Source organism: Pristiophorus japonicus, chromosome 18 (genome assembly GCF_044704955.1).
Source record: "Pristiophorus japonicus isolate sPriJap1 chromosome 18, sPriJap1.hap1, whole genome shotgun sequence".
Lineage (NCBI taxonomy): Eukaryota > Metazoa > Chordata > Chondrichthyes > Pristiophoridae > Pristiophorus > Pristiophorus japonicus.
Window position 1 is genome coordinate 83336950 of NC_091994.1, and position 18799 is coordinate 83355748.

General features: G+C 44.4%; 1 protein-coding gene across 2 annotated transcripts in view; it reads right to left on the minus strand.

The window, feature by feature from the left end:
- The window catches only part of rcc2 (regulator of chromosome condensation 2), a 37905-nt gene extending 19382 nt beyond the window's left edge, over window positions 1-18523 (minus strand). The window contains exons 1-7 of one of the 2 annotated variants that reach the window (XM_070860198.1): window positions 18346-18523; window positions 17711-17872; window positions 9165-9258; window positions 8241-8384; window positions 7106-7237; window positions 4580-4668; window positions 2860-2974 (exon numbers count right to left, since the gene is read on the minus strand). In XM_070860198.1, coding sequence (XP_070716299.1) covers window positions 2860-2974; window positions 4580-4668; window positions 7106-7237; window positions 8241-8384; window positions 9165-9258; window positions 17711-17872 — 736 coding nt within the window. In that variant the 5' untranslated portion in view covers window positions 18346-18523. Of the gene's footprint in view, window positions 1-2859; window positions 2975-4579; window positions 4669-7105; window positions 7238-8240; window positions 8385-9164; window positions 9259-17710; window positions 17878-18345 lie in introns of both variants that reach the window. The other variant, XM_070860197.1, reaches the window with a different exon arrangement.
- Window positions 18524-18799: the final 276 nt, after the last annotated feature.

The following is an 18799-nucleotide window of genomic DNA, read 5'->3' on the forward strand; positions in this document are numbered from 1 at the left end:
AGGTCCTGGTCCAGTGGCAAGAATTACCCATGACGATTGGAGACCTAGTGCGCACACATATCGCAGTGTGGGCTGGCCCGTGCTGTCCCTGGGCCCCTGGTCCTGAACTCACGCCTCCCCTGGACCCCGATCACATCCCTCCAACAATCTCTCGCCGCTCCCTTCGCTCAGACCTCGGCGCTCCTGCTGTATCTGCCCACGCTCCAATCACTGACCCGGACCTTGATGACATCACTCTTCACTGCCGTCGCCCTCCTGCACCAGCACACGCTGCTCACTGAAGTAGTATGCCTCCACGCTGCTCCCGAGGCCATTCGTCACTCCTTTTATGGCCCGACTTGCCGCTGGTGTTCTCACGTAGGTCGGGGCCTCCACACCGCTTCTTTTATGGCCCTGACCTGCCGCTGGTGTTCTCATGCATAAAATAGTACAGCACAGGAGGCCGCCATTTGGCCTATCGAGTCTGCACCAGTTTTTCAAAGAGTTAGGTCCACTTCCCCGCTCTTTCCCCATATCCCCGCAATTTTTTTCTCCTTCAAGTATTTATCCAATTCCCTTCTGAAGGCTACTATTGAATCTGTATCCACTATCCCATCAGGCAGTGCATTCCAGATCCTAACTACCCATTGTGTAAAAAAGATTTTCCTCATGATGCCTCTGGTTCTTTTGCCAATCACCTTAAATCTGTGCCCTCTGGTTATCGACCCTTCAGCTATTGGAAACAGTTTATTTTTATTTACTCTAGCTAAACACTTCACGATTTTAAACTTCTCTTAAATCTTCTATTGGCCTTCTCTGCTCCAAGGAGAACAACCCCAACTTCTCCAGTCTATGTAACTGTAATCCCTCATCCCTGGAACCACACTCGTAAATCTCTTCTGTACCCTCTCCAAAGCCTTCACGTCCTTCCTAAAGTGCGGTGTCCGGAATTCGACACAATACTCCAGCTGGGGCCAAACCAGTGTTCTATATAGGTTTAGCATAACTTCCTGGCTTTTGTAATCTATGCCTCTATTTATAAAACACAGGATCACAGATGCTTTTTTAACCTGTCCTGCCACCTTCAAAGATTTATGCATAAGCACCCCAGGTGTCTCTGTTCTTGCACACACTTTAGAACGGTTACCATTTAGCTTGTATAGTTTCTCCTCATTCTTCCTTCCAAAATGTATCACCTCACACTTTTCTGCATTGAATTTCATCTGCCACGTGTCCGCCCATTCCACCAGCCTGCCTATGTCCTCTTGAAGCCTATTACTATCCTCCTCACTGTTTACACTTCCAAATTTCGTGGCATCTGCAAATTTCAAAATTGTGCCCTGTATCCCCAAGTCCAAGTCATCAGCGTACATCAAAGGCAGCAGTAGTTCTAGTACTGAACCCTGGGGACCACTGTATACTTCCCTCCCGTCTGAAAAACAGCCATTCACAACAATTTTCTATGCCGTAGCTGCTACTGCCTCATTTATCCTATGGGCTTCAATTTTGCTAACAAGCCCAATATGTGATACTTTATCAAACACTTTTTGAAAGTCCATATACACATCATCAACTGCATTGCCCTCATCCACCCTCTACATTACCTCATCAAAAAAACTTAAATCAAGTTAGTCAAACATGACTTGCCCTCAACAAATCCGTGCTGGCCCTCCTTTGTTTTTAGCCCATGCTTGTCCAAGTGGCTGTTAATTTTCTCCTGGATTATTGTTTCTAATAGCTTCCCCACCACCGAAGTTAAACTGACCGGCCTGTAATTGCGAGGTTTATCCTGCTCTCCTTTTTTTGAACAAGGGTTTCAATCCTCCAGTCCTTTGGCACCACCTCTATATCGAAGGAGAACTGGATTGTGGCCAGCACCTCTGCAATTTCTACCCTTACTTTCTTCAGCAACCTAGGATGCATCCTATCCGGACCGGGTGACTTATCTACTTTTAAGTACTGCCAGTCTTTCTAGTACCTCCTCTTTATCAATTTTGATCTCATCCAGTATCCCAGCAACCTCCTCATTTACCATAGCTTTGACAAAAACTTATGTACTGTTGGACAGTGGGAGAACAGTACCAGGGGGATTACTTACATCCACCTGAAAGACACAGATTGACAATACATCCGAACAACGGTACCTCCGACAGTGCAGCACTCCCTCATAAGTCAGCTGAGACCAGGTGCTCAAGTCTCTGGAATGGGGGGTTGAACCTACAGCTTCTGACTCAGGCAAGTACCACCAAGCCAAAATACTTCACTGGACATTAGTACACCTATATCAGTGTTCCTGAACCTTTTAGAATGGGAGACCTCTTTTAAATAACTCCCCTAAATCACCAATTTCAACTTCCTAGAGACAATGTCAGCCGACCTTTGTTGGAGAGAACAGTTTGTTGATATTTAAAGAAAAATGCTGACAAGTCAACAAACAGAAAAATAAATTTCAAAAAGGTACAGAATTGGACATGCTGGATAGGCACGGGCACACTTGCTACAATGCATCAATCTCCTTGGGACAATTGGTAATAAGGCATCAATAAATAACTTGCATTTAAAGTGTCCTCATGTCTTCAGGACATTTCAAAGCACTTCACAACCACTGAATTACTTTTAAAGTGCAGTCAGTCAATCTCATGTTGATAAATGCAATAGTCAATTGCACACAGCAAAACCCCATAAACAACATGGGACGATCGACCAATTTGTGGCTGGTCTTTATTAAATGTGCAAAGTGCAGATGGTTGATGGAGGGAGGTTAGCCAGGACACTGGGAGAAGTTCCTAACTTGAGCAGGTAACAAAATGGAGTTTTGGAAGAGAAATCAAGTGTTTAAGATACAAGAGTGCTAGATTCAAAACACATGCACACACATACCGAGCTGTCCGTACTCTGGATGACCAAAAGAATACAGGTTCCCTTTGCAGTCAGCAATCATACTGAATTCTGCACCACAGGCAATTTTCACAATTGGCTGGCCATTGTACATTATCTGAAAAAAAAGTGACAAGAGTACAATAGACAGTTTCTTAAATGATAAGGGGATAAGGGGTTATGGGGAGCGGGCAGGGAAGTGGAGCTGAGTCCATGATCAGATCAACCATGATCTTACTGAATGGCGGAGCAGGCTCGAGGGGTCGTATCGCCTACTCCTGCTCCTATTTCTTATAAACAAGTGAACTGATCGATCCACTGGATGGTCATACAACCCTCAGTATTATAATGGAAGATTACTGGAGCACCGTTTTAAATTGCAGCCACATTATTTTTCTTTCTATGCTCTCCATAGTCTTAGAGGTTGCGATCTCTCTGTGGGTCAGGTTTCTTCATGGGAAACACAAATCTTATTTGATCACAAAAATAAAAATAGATTCTACAGTGTCTGTATCTTCAGTCACACCCTTGTCATCATAGCTTACTGTATAGCAGAGGCTGCTATGACACAAATATATGTTAACCATCGCTCTCTCTCTACCCCCCACCCCACTTTCCCCCCTCCTGAACAAGCAACACCCATTATATTGAGGGAAAATATACTTAGAAGCAACGCAAAAACAACTTTTATTTATATAGTGCCTTTAACGTAGTAAAACATCCCAAGTTGTTTCACAGCAGTGTTAGAAGACAAAACATATAAATTTGACACTGAACCACATTAAGAGGAAATTACCGCAGATGACCAAAAGCTTGAGCAAAGAGGTAGGTTTTAAGGAGCGTCTTAAAAGGAGGGAGGAGAGACAGAGAAGCGGAGAGGTTTAGGGAGGGAGTTCCAGAGCTTAGGGCCCAAGGAGGCAGCTGAAGGCATGGCCACCAAAAACAGCATAAAATCAGAGCAGCAAGGGAAGGCCAAAACAAAACCCGTGAAAACTTTTATAGGGCTATTATTTGGCATAAGTGCCAAATCAATGTTACCCAGTTTCAGCTCAAAAGGACTTCATATACTGTACATAACATTCCCTGGCAGCGCAAGGTGCACAGCACTGATCTTTTCCAATACAGAGAGATCTGCAGCCACCTCTGTACTCCCATTCTAGTAGGCACATTATTGTTGGGTATCACCATTAATGCCAGAAACTAGGTAATGCCACTGCTGTACTGTTCATTAATGTAATGTGACATGAAGTGGCAGTATTTCAGCACAGATGTTCATTAGACAGTGTTACATGCTACTGTGCGCCTGAAGCAACGACATAACATAAACTTCAGAGAGGGGAAAGGGAAAGAGCGCACAAAAAGAGTAGAGGGCGAGAGAGACAGAGCGATAGTGGCACAGATATCCCAATCCTGAGTATTATTCAGTGACTTTGCTGGAAAATGCATACATGAACGTGGAGACCAGGGTCAGGCATGACGGCGATGCCACCCTTGCACCCCCATCATAGTTGAATAGCTGATCAACTTTCAATAACCGCACATGAAGAGTGGTACACTTGAACAAGTTACCATGGGGCTGCTAACACCCTGGGAAACGTAGTCCCGTACAAGTCAGTGACTACAGGAGAGAGAAAATTGGAAATAGGAGAGTGGGGAGGGACTGGGTAGAGGATGGGAAATATCCATCAGAAAGATTGTATCAAATTGGTTGGGTTCGGTTTACCTGTGCAGGACAGGGTTCCGCTTCAGTCTGGTTTCCAAGGCCAAGCTGTCCCATTTTGTTCTCACCAAAGGCAAAAACGGTTCCATTTTCTATACACACACACAAAAAGTAAAGACAACTTAGTAACTAGACTTGCTAATTACAAAAAGAACCATTGCCTACAGAGTCAGTCTTCAATGAAAGGGATTAATGGAATAACAACAAGCACCAGGATGGATATTCATGAATAGCCACATCCAGGATATAGTTAGATCATCAAGGGCTGGTGCAATTTTAGGGAGTTCACTGCTCTTCATGTTAATCATTTAGAACGTGTGTCAAGCAAGACATCAAAGCCACCTATTTTAAGATGAGTCTTTTATTAAACACCCTCCCCTATATCTGGTCTTGCCAGCGAGCCTCCCTCTGATGCCGGCCGGTGCTTTCCTGCCACCGATATTTTCCAACCGGCTCGGGCAGGCAGCTAACCGGCAGCAGGCAGAATGAGGCTCTGTTAAATCGTCTGGGCTTCATGCTGCCAAAGTCACAAGGAGGAGGGGTTTGGCATTCACTTTGCCCCAGGTTAAAATTGAGGCTACAATCTCAGGTAAGGACCCTAGTCTGAATCAGGCATATCAGTGGTTGAGCTGGAACATCCCTGGGAAAGACTGACAAGTTTCCTGCCTACGATAGTTTGCCCATTAACCCCTGTCGGCAATGGATGTTTGATATCAGGCAGGGAGAGGAGAGAGATGAGATGCAATACCCTGGACAGTTGAACAACCAATCTTTATTTACATATCTGGACATTTGTGAATAGCTACCAGGGCAAGGTACTGAAGCACTGCAGAACCACACTCCAGCACAGGTTAGCCTCCTCGGGAGAGCAGGCGAGAAAAACAAAAGAACAAAAAAGTAGTTTGTTTTGCAGGAGCTGGGTAATTTGTTTTTGAATACATTCCAGTGCAGCCAGATCAGAATTACTCCCTTTTCTGGTCTACCAGCAAGGGAGAAACCACGGAGTACAGATACAATTGAACAGTCGAGTTATTTTGATCCAAGGCTATATGATTAGGTAAGATACCAATTTATGTAACAGTGACAACTGGTGTGCATTTTGAAAACTGAAAACTTTCTAAAGTTACATATTGTCCAGTACAGATTAAGAAAGGTTCACAATGATAACTCCCTTAGGACATTAAAAGGCTATACAGTTGTTGCACATGCAATAGACAAATCATTTGCTGTTTTTGATCGGAACTCCCTCCTCCTCCACTGGCTCAGTGAGTTACCAGTGGTCCCAGTGAGACCAGGAAGGCCATAGACTCGTATGCCTGGTTCCTACAGCCGCCTTGACCAGTGTACTTTTCAGTAGAAATCACTGGACGTCAATGGGCGGCCAAATTTTTCCACTATCTCTCCCAGAGGTAGAGGGCAATTACAGCACCTCTACTGACTCATCTCAGCTAATACAGCACAGAGCAGGGGTGGAAGCTGGGAACTTTTGGGCTAATTGGTCTCCAATTGTTTTAACTTGCACTGTTCCGAAAACTGAAAAGCTGAAGGCTGTGCCAAATGCAGAAGCAGAAAAACATGCGCAGGCACAGCTCGCAATATAACTAAACAGGTAAGTTCAGTGGAAATATTTGGGCTTTTGTGCATTCCACATCAGATACCAAAACTGTTGCTTGCAGGGAAATTTATAGCTGAAAGATTGCACCGTAGCACCCACAAGACAGCCAGCCACTTCAATGGACAGGAAATTAAAACACATGGACTCTGACAACAATCAGCCAAGGGACCCCCACATCAAGAGCACTACTTCATTTCCTCTCCAATGAAATGGACATTATTGAGATCCATGCAGAAGCCTTTTCAACTGTAAGCTCCCCTGGAAGATTTGAAAACCCACAAGATTTAAATTCAATCAAATCGGATTAGACTGCAGTTTGCCATGCAGAAGATTAAAAAAAAGTCTGAAAGCAATGGAACAGATCTAAACGTCCAATTAAAAGCATGTTTGGAATGACCTTAACACATAATTTCCTCCCGCTACCTCAAGGCCAGTTCAGCCCCATTAAGTCTTCTATTTGGACCAGCATCACAGAGAGACAGGATTAAGATGTGGTGTTCTGCTTCAACACCTCCTGCCCCCACGCCCCACTGTGTTTTGGAAGGGGCAGTCTAGAGGTCTACATTGCCCTGTAGTACAGGTACAGGGTATTACAATTATCCAACTGTTCAAATTGCAGTTGCTATTTTTCCAGATAAGACATTGCACACACTTTACAGCTCACTGCAAAACTATAAGGTCTCAATATTCATTAAAAAAGTGTTAAACACTGCAACTATTAAAATTCATGTAGAATGGCAGTTTTTTTGGCATACGTTAAATATTAGTTTTAATTGGGATAGGTCACTCATTCCCAAAATTGATACTAAACAAGCTAAGTTCTGCCCGTACTTTGTTGCAAAATATAATTTCTGCTCATTATAAAGTTACAATGAAGGTCAGCTTTCAGGCCTCCCGCACGCTCTGGCAGTTACCTGTTAAACAGAGACTGTGATTACGTCCGCAAGCTACTGAGACGATTGTCTGTTCTTTGAGGGCTTCAATGAGTTTCGGGACCTCGCCTCGCTTTGTGTCTCCGTGTCCAAGCTGACCTTTCTCCCCTCGACCTGAGAGAAGTGAAAGGGCAAAGGGAAAAGAACATTTTAAAATAAGTCTGTAGTACACTGTGTAGTGCTGCATTAGTCAAGACAGCAGGCTATATTGGCAAGATTAATAGGTGCATTTCCCACAGTGCACTCAAGATGCGTTGAACTGAGTTTCTGCAATTCATTCCGTCTACTAGAAAAGATAGCAGTTTGCACTCCGTGATGTAACTCGGTCATTTAAATAACTAGAACTGGTAAGGATGCTCAAAACCTTGCTGCTCAGTCACAAATATGAAATGGAAATGTATGGAAGATTATGAAAGGGTTCGATTGGGTAGACGTAGAGAATATGTTTCCACTTGTGGGGAAGACCAGAAATAGGGGTCATAAATACAAGATAGTCATTAATAAATCAAATATGGAATTCAGGAAAAACTTCTTTACCCAGAGATTGGTTAGAATGTGGAACTCGCTACCATAAGGAGTAGTTGAGGCAAATAGCATAGATGCATTTAATGGAAAAGCTGAATAAACATAAGGGAGAAAGGAATAGTGGGTTATGCTGATAGGGTTAGATGAAGAGGGGTGGGAGGAGGCGGGGGCCTAAACCGAAGCATGGACCAGTTGGGCCAAATGGCCTATTTCTGTGCTGTACGTTCTATGCAAGTCACTGTAAACCACTCTTAACAGACACGTGGCAGGTTGCACAACAAGACAGAGAGGCATGAACAATTCAGCTTCTTCCAGAGCAGGAAAAACGATGGGAAGAAACAAAACAAGTCAAGTCTTCCCTCCTGCCCCTCAACAACATGGCAAGTCACTTTCAGCTTTAAGGTCACTAGATGCTAGAAGTGAAGTGAACAGGAAGTACTCGTATGCAAATGTGATAAGCAAATTTCTGTAACTGACTTTAGCCGATTCAAGCGATAAAAATTACAAGCCAATCAGGGTGCAGAAAGTTTTCAAACTCAAGCCAGCTTCACTGCTCTTTCCAGTTCCTCGTGTTCAGTTGCCAGCTACTCACCCCAGCTCCAGAGCTTCCCCTCCGTTGTAATGATGAGATTGTGAGCAGCACATGCCCCCGATGACACTGTCCGCACCCGGACTCCTGACAGACAGCCGTAACGATTCGGGCCCCACAGATTCTGCCCCAGGTTGCGATATGCAGCTGAAACAATTAAAGCGAGTTTAACTACGAGTCATTGCAAAATAAATGTTAGAATAAAACACTGCCACATAACTGCCTGTCTGACATTTCATCATTTCACCACCACAAACAGAAAATTGCTGGCATGGAGTTTACAGCAATTAACAGACTTTTGCAAACTTTCCGAGGTCACCGAAGTTGTACCAGCTTGTACGTCAATGCAACCTTGTTATCTGTACTGATTGATGCTCAAGATGCATACTGTAAATAAAATGAATATTTAATGAAAACAACAGGCAAAAGAATACAGTGCAACCGCGACTGACTGCCAAATGGAAGGAGAGCCCTCTGCTAAACAAGTCTACTCTTAAATTTGAATTATCCATTAATTCATATTTTTAAGCATAAAACACCTGCGATGTTTTGACGAAATTGCTTAATTTGAATTGCAATACCTGCAGTGAGGTGATCTGGATACTAAGGGTCTCAAGTGATATGGGGACAGTGCGGGAAGGTGGAGTTGAGGTAGATCAGCCATGAGCTTATTGAATGGCAGAGTAGGCTTGAAGGGCCTACTCCTGATTCTTATGTTCTCATGCAAGGCTCTGCTCTGGGAGAATTCAGCAAATAATGGTGGTTCCATTGCAGGTTAAAGGTCCTTCCATCTACACAGTTACAATTTCAGCAAACTGCAGCAGTGGGAGCAATTTGAGGTGATGAATTAAGAGCATGTGTGTTCACATTGGAGGCGATCAGCACCAATGTCAAAAGGACACATCTTGAGGAAGTATGGCGTCCTACCTTGTTGCTTAGGAACTTCTTTACGACCAATCAAGTCCCAGTTTGTGGCTCCACAGATAAGGAGCTGACCTTTGTGCTTGGATCCTTCCAGTTTCTGTGAGAAAACATTAAAAACAAGAGAGAAACATTCTGAGTGTGTGAGCTTACAAGAGCCGGTCACAGCGCTCATTAAATTCCAGGGGAGCAGGAGCAGGGCATCCACACTCCATATTCCTTTTGTGGAAGTTTGAGGGGTCCAATAGTGCTGGGGTTTAAAATAAAAATGATGATGAACATACATCAAAACTAGCAGATGGTTCCCCAGTCCATTAGCGTTGTTAGATGCTTATTGTGATGCAACTCCTCCGACAAGGACAGTTTTGGCAACAGCCTGCTCTGTGCATTCCCGCCACCCCCCAGAAATACAAAGCAGAGCGAACAAATACGATAGAAATCTTACATTCTAGCTTATTTATAGGTTTATATAGTAGAATGGGAAAAAGCAGTGTAGAATTACATAGCGTTTATGGCACAGAAACAGGCCATTCGGCCCAATTGGTGTTTATGCTACACGCGAGCCTCCTCCCACCCAGTATTGCTACTGGTTGCACAAAAAAAAACTGGATGCCATAAATCTGGAAGGACTGACAAAAGGTCTACCCCTGAAATGGCAACTCTACAGATGTTAACTGACCCATGAGTGCTTCCAGCATATTCTGTATTGTGGCTACTTCTTGCTTTTTCTACAGGTCAATGTTTAAACAAGTCACCTGATTAAGTTGTTGGTATTTGAGACAATCAGAAAACCACAATCTTCTGCATGTGCCAAGGTCGACAGACCGACCGAACGATCAAGTGTAGAGGTCAAAAAGCAGGTTCGTACATCAGATTGCAACAGATTACACTAGAATATCCTTTACAAAATTGGCACATCAGAATCTCCCACAGCCTTCTGCTTATGACTTCTTCTGTATGCCAAAACCTCCGTGACTTGCTCACTATTTTTTTTTACACTTGCCAAAGAAAACCTCATTAAAAAAATATATATTTATCAACCCACTGTGGGGTTATTTCCAGCAACTGCTTCACAACAGTAATGAAGGCCTTCCATGAGTCAGTGCTCCCATTGATCAACCTAGTTCCCTCAGACTAAGGCACGGGAGAAAGAACCCCAGGCATGTTTTAAATGCAACCAGTTGTGCTGTAGATGAACTGGGAGAAAGCTGGCACATTGCTTCAAATACAGAATAAAGTTCCTTCTTCATTCTGTGCTGCCAGCCCCTAATAATACAAGGCCCACTCATCTGGCCACGCTACCTGGTGATTGCAAATATGCATGCAAGCACAAGACTTTGATGGGTCTTTCCATTTACTGCTGGCTCTGGAAGCTCCCGAGACCAGTTACTAAATATGCCAAGTCAGATTTAGTATGTCTGTGGTTTGATGTCAGACAGAAAATAGCACCTATAGCAAAATTTTCCCTTTAACAAAAAAATATATATATTCACATAAAAATGGAAGGGATGTAACTACATATATGAAAAAACAAAATCATTGTAAAACTAGGCTTGTTTTCAGAAGTCACTTTATAAAACGTTTGACAGGATGGAATTACATGGCTCATCATTAATTTAGTAATGCGGATGAGACGTTAAAATCCGCCTTTCGGAGGAGACATTAAACCGAGGCGCCGTCTGCTCTCTCAAGTGGACGTAAAAGATCCCATGACATTATTTTGAAGAAGAGCAGGGGAGTTATCACTGGTGGCCTGGCCAGTATTTATCCCTCAATCAACATAACAAAAACAGATTATCTGGTCATTATCACATTGCTGTTTGTGGGAGTTTGCTGTGCACAAATTGGCTGCTGCGTTTCCCGTATTACAAGTGAGTACACTCCAAAAGTACTTAATTGGCTGTAAAGCACTTTGAGACATCCAATGGTCGTGAAAGGCGCTATATAAATCCAAGTCTTTCTTTCATTAATGTGATCGACAGCCTATCAAAAACCATTACTAATATTCAAAAAAGGTAATTTTCTATAAATTTAGTCCTTTCTTTACCCATGTTATCCCACTTCATCCCCACGACAAGTGTTTTTACTGCTTTGCACATATGCTTTATTACAGACCACACAATATTTGCAAACACAGACACAGAGTCATGTACAGTTACACAGTTTCCCACATTATTGTACGGGATATTCGGTGACAGAGTAAGCTGTCCTTCCAAGTCAGGGTAGTCTGGGAGCTGATGGGGTGGGGGCTGTTTATCAGACATTGGGTTGAGACAACACTGGGGCTCCTCTCTTTAGCAGTCAGGCCCAGGGTTACTCTGGTTGTGGGGGCTTGGTGTGGCTGCCTGGGAGGCAGGCCCACAGGAAAGGATCTCATCCATATTGGTGTTTTTCCCCAGCAAAGTGTGCAATACTTGCTCTAATTCTGCCCATACGTTTACTGCTCGAGCCATTGGGTTGTACCACAGGGTGATGTATCTTCTTACTGCCAAGGAGATGTCCACAAGCCTACGAGTGGCCGGAGTTCCTTGACCTATTAGAAGCTGGATATAGGAAAGTTGGGCCATTTCATCCAATACAACTACTTCTGCCATCTCCAGAGCTGGCACTTCGGCCAAGAGCCTGCAGTGTTATGCTCAATAAAGTCTAACATAGAGCAATTCCATTCACAACTGGCTGCCTGCAGTGCAAAACCGCTTCACAGTTACACGCCAGAGCTCCACCATTCACGCCAAGCCGGAACTCCACCATTCACGTCAAGCAACATTGAAAACTTGCGCGACTCCTTGGATTGTGACTTGGGCCACCACCCCACGGGATCCCAGGACGAACCTTCATGCCCTCCACTTGAAGCAGAATTAGGGAGGGTCAACGTAGAATCCTGCACAAATCTCATTCCAACAAACTACAGATTCCACCCAATAATAGCCGCGTGCTTACTCCTACTCTGTTCAAACCAGTTTAATCATAGACACGAGCATCTTAAATAATCCAACCAAGCAACTTTTGTGAAACATCTGTGGATCTATGAGACTAAACCATGACGAGGGATAGTTCAATTGTTACAGTAGCCAGGATGTGATGCAAAAGGCAAGGTTTGAATATTGAAGGCTTTTGATACAATATAAAAAAACACTATGGTAGAAAAGGAGAAAGTTAGTCACATGATAAGCAACTTTAATCAGAGAATAAAGGCTGCTAACGCATTTTTAAGGGGGAGAACTATCACCAATTTAAAAAGAACAATGTTGAAGGTCACTGCTGCACAGATGCATTCAAAACAATAATGGTGTGCACCATCATTTTACCTAGCTCATGGGAACAGGGCCTTTAGCCATCCCAACATCTCAACTGTAAACTCTCTAACTCTGTGCCATATAGAACAACTTGTATTTATATACCGCTTTTAACATAGTAAAATGTCCTAAGGCGCTTCACAGGAGTTTTACAAAAAAAACTGACACAGAGCGACATAAGACGACATTAGGGCAGATGACAAAAAACTTGGTCAGAGAGGTAGGTTTAAATGGGCGTCTTAAAAGGAAGAAAGAGAGAGGTAGAGAGGCGGAGAGGCTTAGGGAGGGAATTCCAGAGCTTAGGGTCCAAGCAGCTGAAAGCATACCTGCCAATAGTTGAGTGATTAAAATCAGAGGTGCTCAAGAGGCCAGACTCAGAGTAACAAGGAAAGCCCCATGATCCCAGATCTCTCCTGAATAAATGAGTTCATGCGTATGAACACAAGGTAAAATCAGGCTCAGTGTCAAATATCCTACTGATAATCACTATCGAGGTTCATAAGTGAAAATTGGTCAATTAGGCGAGGTACCAGAGGCCAATCACCACACACGGAGCTGAGAAATTTGAATGAAAAAATATATTTTTATGAAGGAAGTTAGCACTTTTGCAGCTTCTGGGTTTTATGTCTAGCCATCGTCAAAATTAAGGATAAGTGGTCAACCACTTTGCCCTGGAATGTCAGAGCCAGAAGAGCTCAGCAGTGCGTTGTCATAAAAGGCAAATTTAAAAAGGGGAAGTAAAGTCTGGAGGTGCCCATTTTGTTTAAAGCACTGCCCCATTTTACAGAGAAGAAAAATGATAACAGTATTTTTTTAAATAACCTTTTGAGCAGCGCAATACTCCAGTCCAGGATCAGATTTCCTTCCCTGCTAGGCCACTTTGTGCTGTCACCAACAGGTGACTATCCTGATGTAGCTCCACTGGAAACAAAGGGAGCTGCTGCTTCAAGCTCCTCAGAGAGCTGATCCACAGACATGGGACTCAGGGGCACCCAGATACTAGCTATTTCAGTGTCCAGCGCAAAAAAAAATAAAAGATATAGTACAAGGGGCAACTTTTTATGTTTCATCCCCTCTGCCAAACATAATGCCGTTAACTCCCAATTGATTGGTGCATTCAATTGCAAAAAGAACTGTACAGGACGTTACAACTGCAATTGTTTTGGAAAATGCTTCCACATGTTGGGCCCAAATTTCCACATGATTTGCTCCTGATTTTTAGGAGCAACTGGTGGAGAACGGACTATCTTAGAAATCGCAATTCTCCACATTTTTTTTTCTGCAGTTCTAGTCAGGTAGAACAGTTCCACTTTGGAACAGAATTTTTTCTTCAAAAGGGGGCGTGTCCGGCCACTGACGCCTGATTTCAAAGTTTCCACAGTGAAAACGTACTCCAAACTAACTTAGAATGGAGCAAGTGAAGATTTTTGTAGAACTGAAAAAACATGTTCTACACATTAAAAAATCAGGCGCAGGTTACAAATTAGGCGTCCAGAACGAGGTGGGGGGGGGGGGGAAAGGGAAGTCATTAAATTCTACAATAAATCCTTATTTATACTTAGACAAATAAATTCAACCCGAATAAAAATTTATAAGCAAAGAAAAGGTTAAATAAACCATCTTCCTACCTGTGTGAAAGTGCTTCAGCCAGGGAGAATGCTGCAGGAAGCCTCACAAAACGAGGCAGCCGTTCCCGAAGGCGGGCGGGCAGGAGGGAACCGACAGACCGAACGCCGGGGGGGGGGGGGGAGGGAGGAAGCCGTTCCAGATGGCGAGCGAGCGACCGAACGCAAGGGGGGGGGGGAGGAAGTCGTTCCAGACGGCGGGCGGGAGGGAACCGACCGAACACAGGGAAGCCGTTCCAGACGGCGGGTAGGGACCCAACCGACCGAACGCGGGGGGGGGGGAGGAAGCCGTTCCAGACGGCGGGCGAGCAACTGAACGCAGGGGGAGGGGGTGGGGTGGGGAAGAGCCGTTCCAGACGGCAAGCGAGTGAGCGAGCAGGCGGGAGGGAGGGACCCGACCGACCGAACGCAGCTGGGGGGGGGGCGGGAGGGAAGGAGACAGAAGGCTGCAGGAAGCCTCAGAAATTGATGAGCCATTTCCCGACGGCCTCAACTTTCTGAGGCTTCCTGCAGCCTTCTCAGTGCTGATGGCAATGTGCTTTTATTAAAAAATGTTCAAAAACTAAACAGCTACAAAGAACTACAAAAATGGCCGAGTGCCAATGTTTCCTTCACACTGCGCGTGCGCGAACGCTCCAACGCGCAGCGTTGCCGGCAGGGAAAAAACTAATTTAAATGGTACCCGCCCCCTCCCACTTACAAAATCGGCGCGAGTGTAGGCTCCGCCTCCCTGGGCGCCGCGCCAAACAGACAAGGAGCTGCAGGGCGCTCCAGAATCGCGAGTTTTTTTTCCGAAGCCGTTTTAGGCGCGAAAAACGGGTGCCCAGCTCGGAGGGGCGCCCGTTTTTTATCGTGTGGAAACTTGGGGCCCGTTAAGTCTACGATTTCTGATGTATGATATACAACATACAAGTTAGAATTGGATTTATGTAGAGCTAAAAGTTGCGCAGTGACGAACCTCCCAGTTTCCCTCCAAAATGTGTCTCATTGCTGCTAAACTTTTCTCTCTTCCATCCTAACCTCCAAATATGCTTTCTAACATGCCTTGCCTCCTCCTCAGAACCAGTGTTGAAATCTAGAAATCATCATCGCAGTGGCTCACCCACTCAATTAATTCTGTTGCAGGGCCTCAAAACTGTGGAGCCCCATACCTCCTTCAGTCTCCCTTACCTCCTTCGGGCTAGATCACAGCTAACCACCATTACTTGATTTAACCTCATCTTCTCTCCAACTTTGAATTCATACAAATAGAACATTTATTAAATTTTGCGTACAACACAGTTCTGCTGGTGTCCCACTTCTTTCTTGTAACACCCACGTTTGTTACAAAACAGGGTGTGTGTATATATATATGTATTTATATATACACATACACACACACTATGACTCACCATGAGCAATAGCACGAGAAATAGAACAATTACAGTTTTTTTAATTTGTTCCTCGGATGTGGGAATCGCTGGCAAGGCCAGCATTTATTGCCCATCCCTAATTGCCTTCAAGAAAGTAGTGGTGAGCAACCTTCTTGAACCATTCCTGTTCGTCTGGGGCCACAGTGCTGTTAGGGAGGGAGTGCCAGGATTTTGACCCAGCGACGATGAAGGAACGGCGATATATTTCCATGTCAGGATGGTGTGTGACTTAGAGGGGAAACTTGCAGGTGATGGTTAGGCCACAGCTTGAGTACTGCATGCAGTTCTGGTCAGCACATTACAGGAAGGATGTGATTGCACGAGAGGGTACAAAGATTTACGAGGATGTTGCCTGGACTGGAGAATTTTAGCTGAGGAAAAATTGGATAGGCTGGGTTTGTTTTCCTTGGAACTGAGGAGACCTTATTGAGGTGTATAAAATTATGAGGGGTGTAGAGTGGATAGGACAGACCTATTTCCCATTGCCAGAGGGGTCAAGAACCAGGGGGCACAGATTTAAACTAATTGGTAGGAGGTTTAGAGGGGATTTGAGGGGAAATGTCTTCACCCAGAGGGTAGTGGGGGTCTGGAACTCACTGCCTGAAAAGGGTGGTACAGGCAGAAATCCTCACATTTAAAAAAGTACTTGGATGTGCACTTGAAGTGCAGTAATCTACAGGACTAGAGACCAAGAGCTGTAAAGTGGGATTAGGCTGGATAGCTCTTTGTCGGCCGGCACGGGCACGCTGGGCCGAAATGGCCTCCTTCCCTGCTGTAAATGTCTGTACGATTCCATGGTGCTCCGCCTGCTGCCCTTGTCTTTTCTAGGTGGTAGGGGGTCGCGGGTTTAATGATGATAAAACATCTCCCAGGGTCTCTACCGGAAAATTCGACCTATTCCTCGCTCTTTAAAACGCTGCATTTGCAATAGATGTCGCCCAACAACTCTAGTGTTCGTACTGCTGACTTGCAGCCACGGAGACCTCCCCTCCTGCTGGAAGCACAGCTGCTGCCCGGGGCTCCGCGGCTGATTGACAGGCGAGGGCCGCGCGTGCGCAGTGAGCCATCTCCGCCACCGGAGAAATGGCGGGAAATTAGAGCAGCGGAAACGGACTAAAAAAAAATTAAAATATATATATTTTTTTAAAAGTTAATAAAAATAACCGCGGCTCCTAACTACACTACTCTAATTTTTATTTCAAAAAGTAACCCCCCCCCCCCAAAGAGAATCAAGGGGCTATTAATTGGGAATTGATTTTTTTTTAAAGGAAAATTCTGAAGGAAATTAAAAATCGGGGTAAAATTGTGGTAAATATAAAGTGTCAGAAAATCTATTGCTGCTGCTGCGGGCGACAGCCGCGGTGGGTTGGTGGGAAAGCGCTGGCGGGTTTGAACCTCTCGTGGCGCCGGCTTCCAACCGCCGATCGCGGCTGGGCCTGCGGCCTAGTCGGGGAGGGGAAGCCCGAGTCCGAGTCCGAGTCCCGGCCGCAACCGGAGCCGAATCCCCGGGACCACCATCTCCTCTAGACCACCCCCCCCGAAAATCTCCCTTTCAAAATAGGGGGTGGAGGGAGAAGGCGAGTTTAAACTCCTCGTTGTTTATTCTATTTCCCCCCTCACTCAACTCGCTGCCGTGTTCGGCTCTTTGTTTCGAGGCGCGGAGCTGGGCCGCGGATCAAGAGCGGAAAAAAAAAAGCCCCAAAATAAAATCCCTCCCCACACACAAACGGAGGGAGGGGGGGGGGGGGGGGAATATTAAAAAGCTGTAAATTGGTGAATAGAACTAAAAGCGGCTGAATTAAAGCCTCTAATTCTCTTTTATCCTCTCGAGGCGCAGGGACCGAGAACAAAAAAAAATCCAACCCGGTGCTCGGGCCCGAAATGTTTTTTTTTCCCCAATTAAAGTAAAACTTAAATAAACTCGCTCCTGCCGAATTACTTCTTTTTTTTAAAAAAAAACACATTCAAATTTTTTTTTTTAAAAAAAGAAAAAAAGTTGTACTTTTTCCCCCACCGCCCGCTCGCTCTAAAGTTTAAAATGTTAAAGAAAATGTATTTTAAAATAAACTTTTTAGCGGTGGGGACTTTGAGAGAAACCTCTTGCCTAGGAGACGGCGGTAAGTTTTAATTCATTTTTTTATTTCTGTTAAAAGAATAAAGAGATTTTTGTCTGTGTGTTAAAACAAAAGTTGCCCCCGCCGAGCCCCGAGCTTGCTTACTATTTTTTCCTTGGTCTCCTCCGGCTCGTTGACGGTCTGCACAGCGGGTTTGCCCATCTTCTTGCCGGGATTCTCCAGCTCCAGATCCTCTTCGTCGCTGAAGTCTCTTTCTCTTTTCCTTCCACCTTTCATTTTCTTTTTGTCCACCTTCTTGCGAGGCATCTTGTCTCAACCAGCAGCAACAACAACAAAACAAAAAGAAATCTCCAATTTTTCTGAGTGGAAAATCGTTCGAGTCTTAAGCAAAATTAACTCTCTCTTCCCCCCCCCCCCCTCCTGCTTCCTCTCCAGGTGATTAAATATCCACCAACTTGATTGAAAGTCACTAAATTATATATATTTTTTTGCTGGGAGTTTTTTGGGGGGATTTTTTCTGTTGGGTTTTAAACCCTCAAATTTGTCTCCTTTTTTCCCCTCAGACTCTGCCTTTTTATTGATCTGAACAATAGATCTCTGTGTCTCAAACAAACCACGTGGACCCGCCTCACATCTGTCTGCCTCTTTTATATATATTATATTCTAAATAATTAAAGAACCAAACTTCCGCCTTTTCCTCCCTCCTCAAAATCCTGCATCAAAGTGCGTTGCGAATTTTTTTTTTCCCTTTGCCCCGTTCTCAGATCAACTTTAAGTACCTGGATTCGTTTAATTGGGAAGAAATGATGTGTTGTTGCAAATGTGTTATGGGGGAGGGAGGTTGGGTTATTTTCTGTAGGTTTTTTTTTTAATTCCAGCCCACCCGCCGTTAGGTTAAAATGTAAATCTGCCCCTGAGTCTGTGACATGATGTGACAGCCCTCTATTCACAATCAGTCATGGACACACAACTCAGGAAGGAAAGGCAGCTTTTACAAAATAAATCACTGGGAACTCCTCAGACATTGACATCTGCTGGCTGGGAGTGGCCCTTTAAACTCAGCTTTTAGATAGTTAATTTCTGATTAAATGTTATTACTTTTATTTCTGTGGAAAGGACAGACTTTTCAATGTTTTAATTGGATTTTAGTTCAAATGGGGTGGGGTATTAGTGTGCACCACGGAATAGAAACATAGAAAATAGGTGCAGGAGTAGGCCATTTGGCCCTTCGAG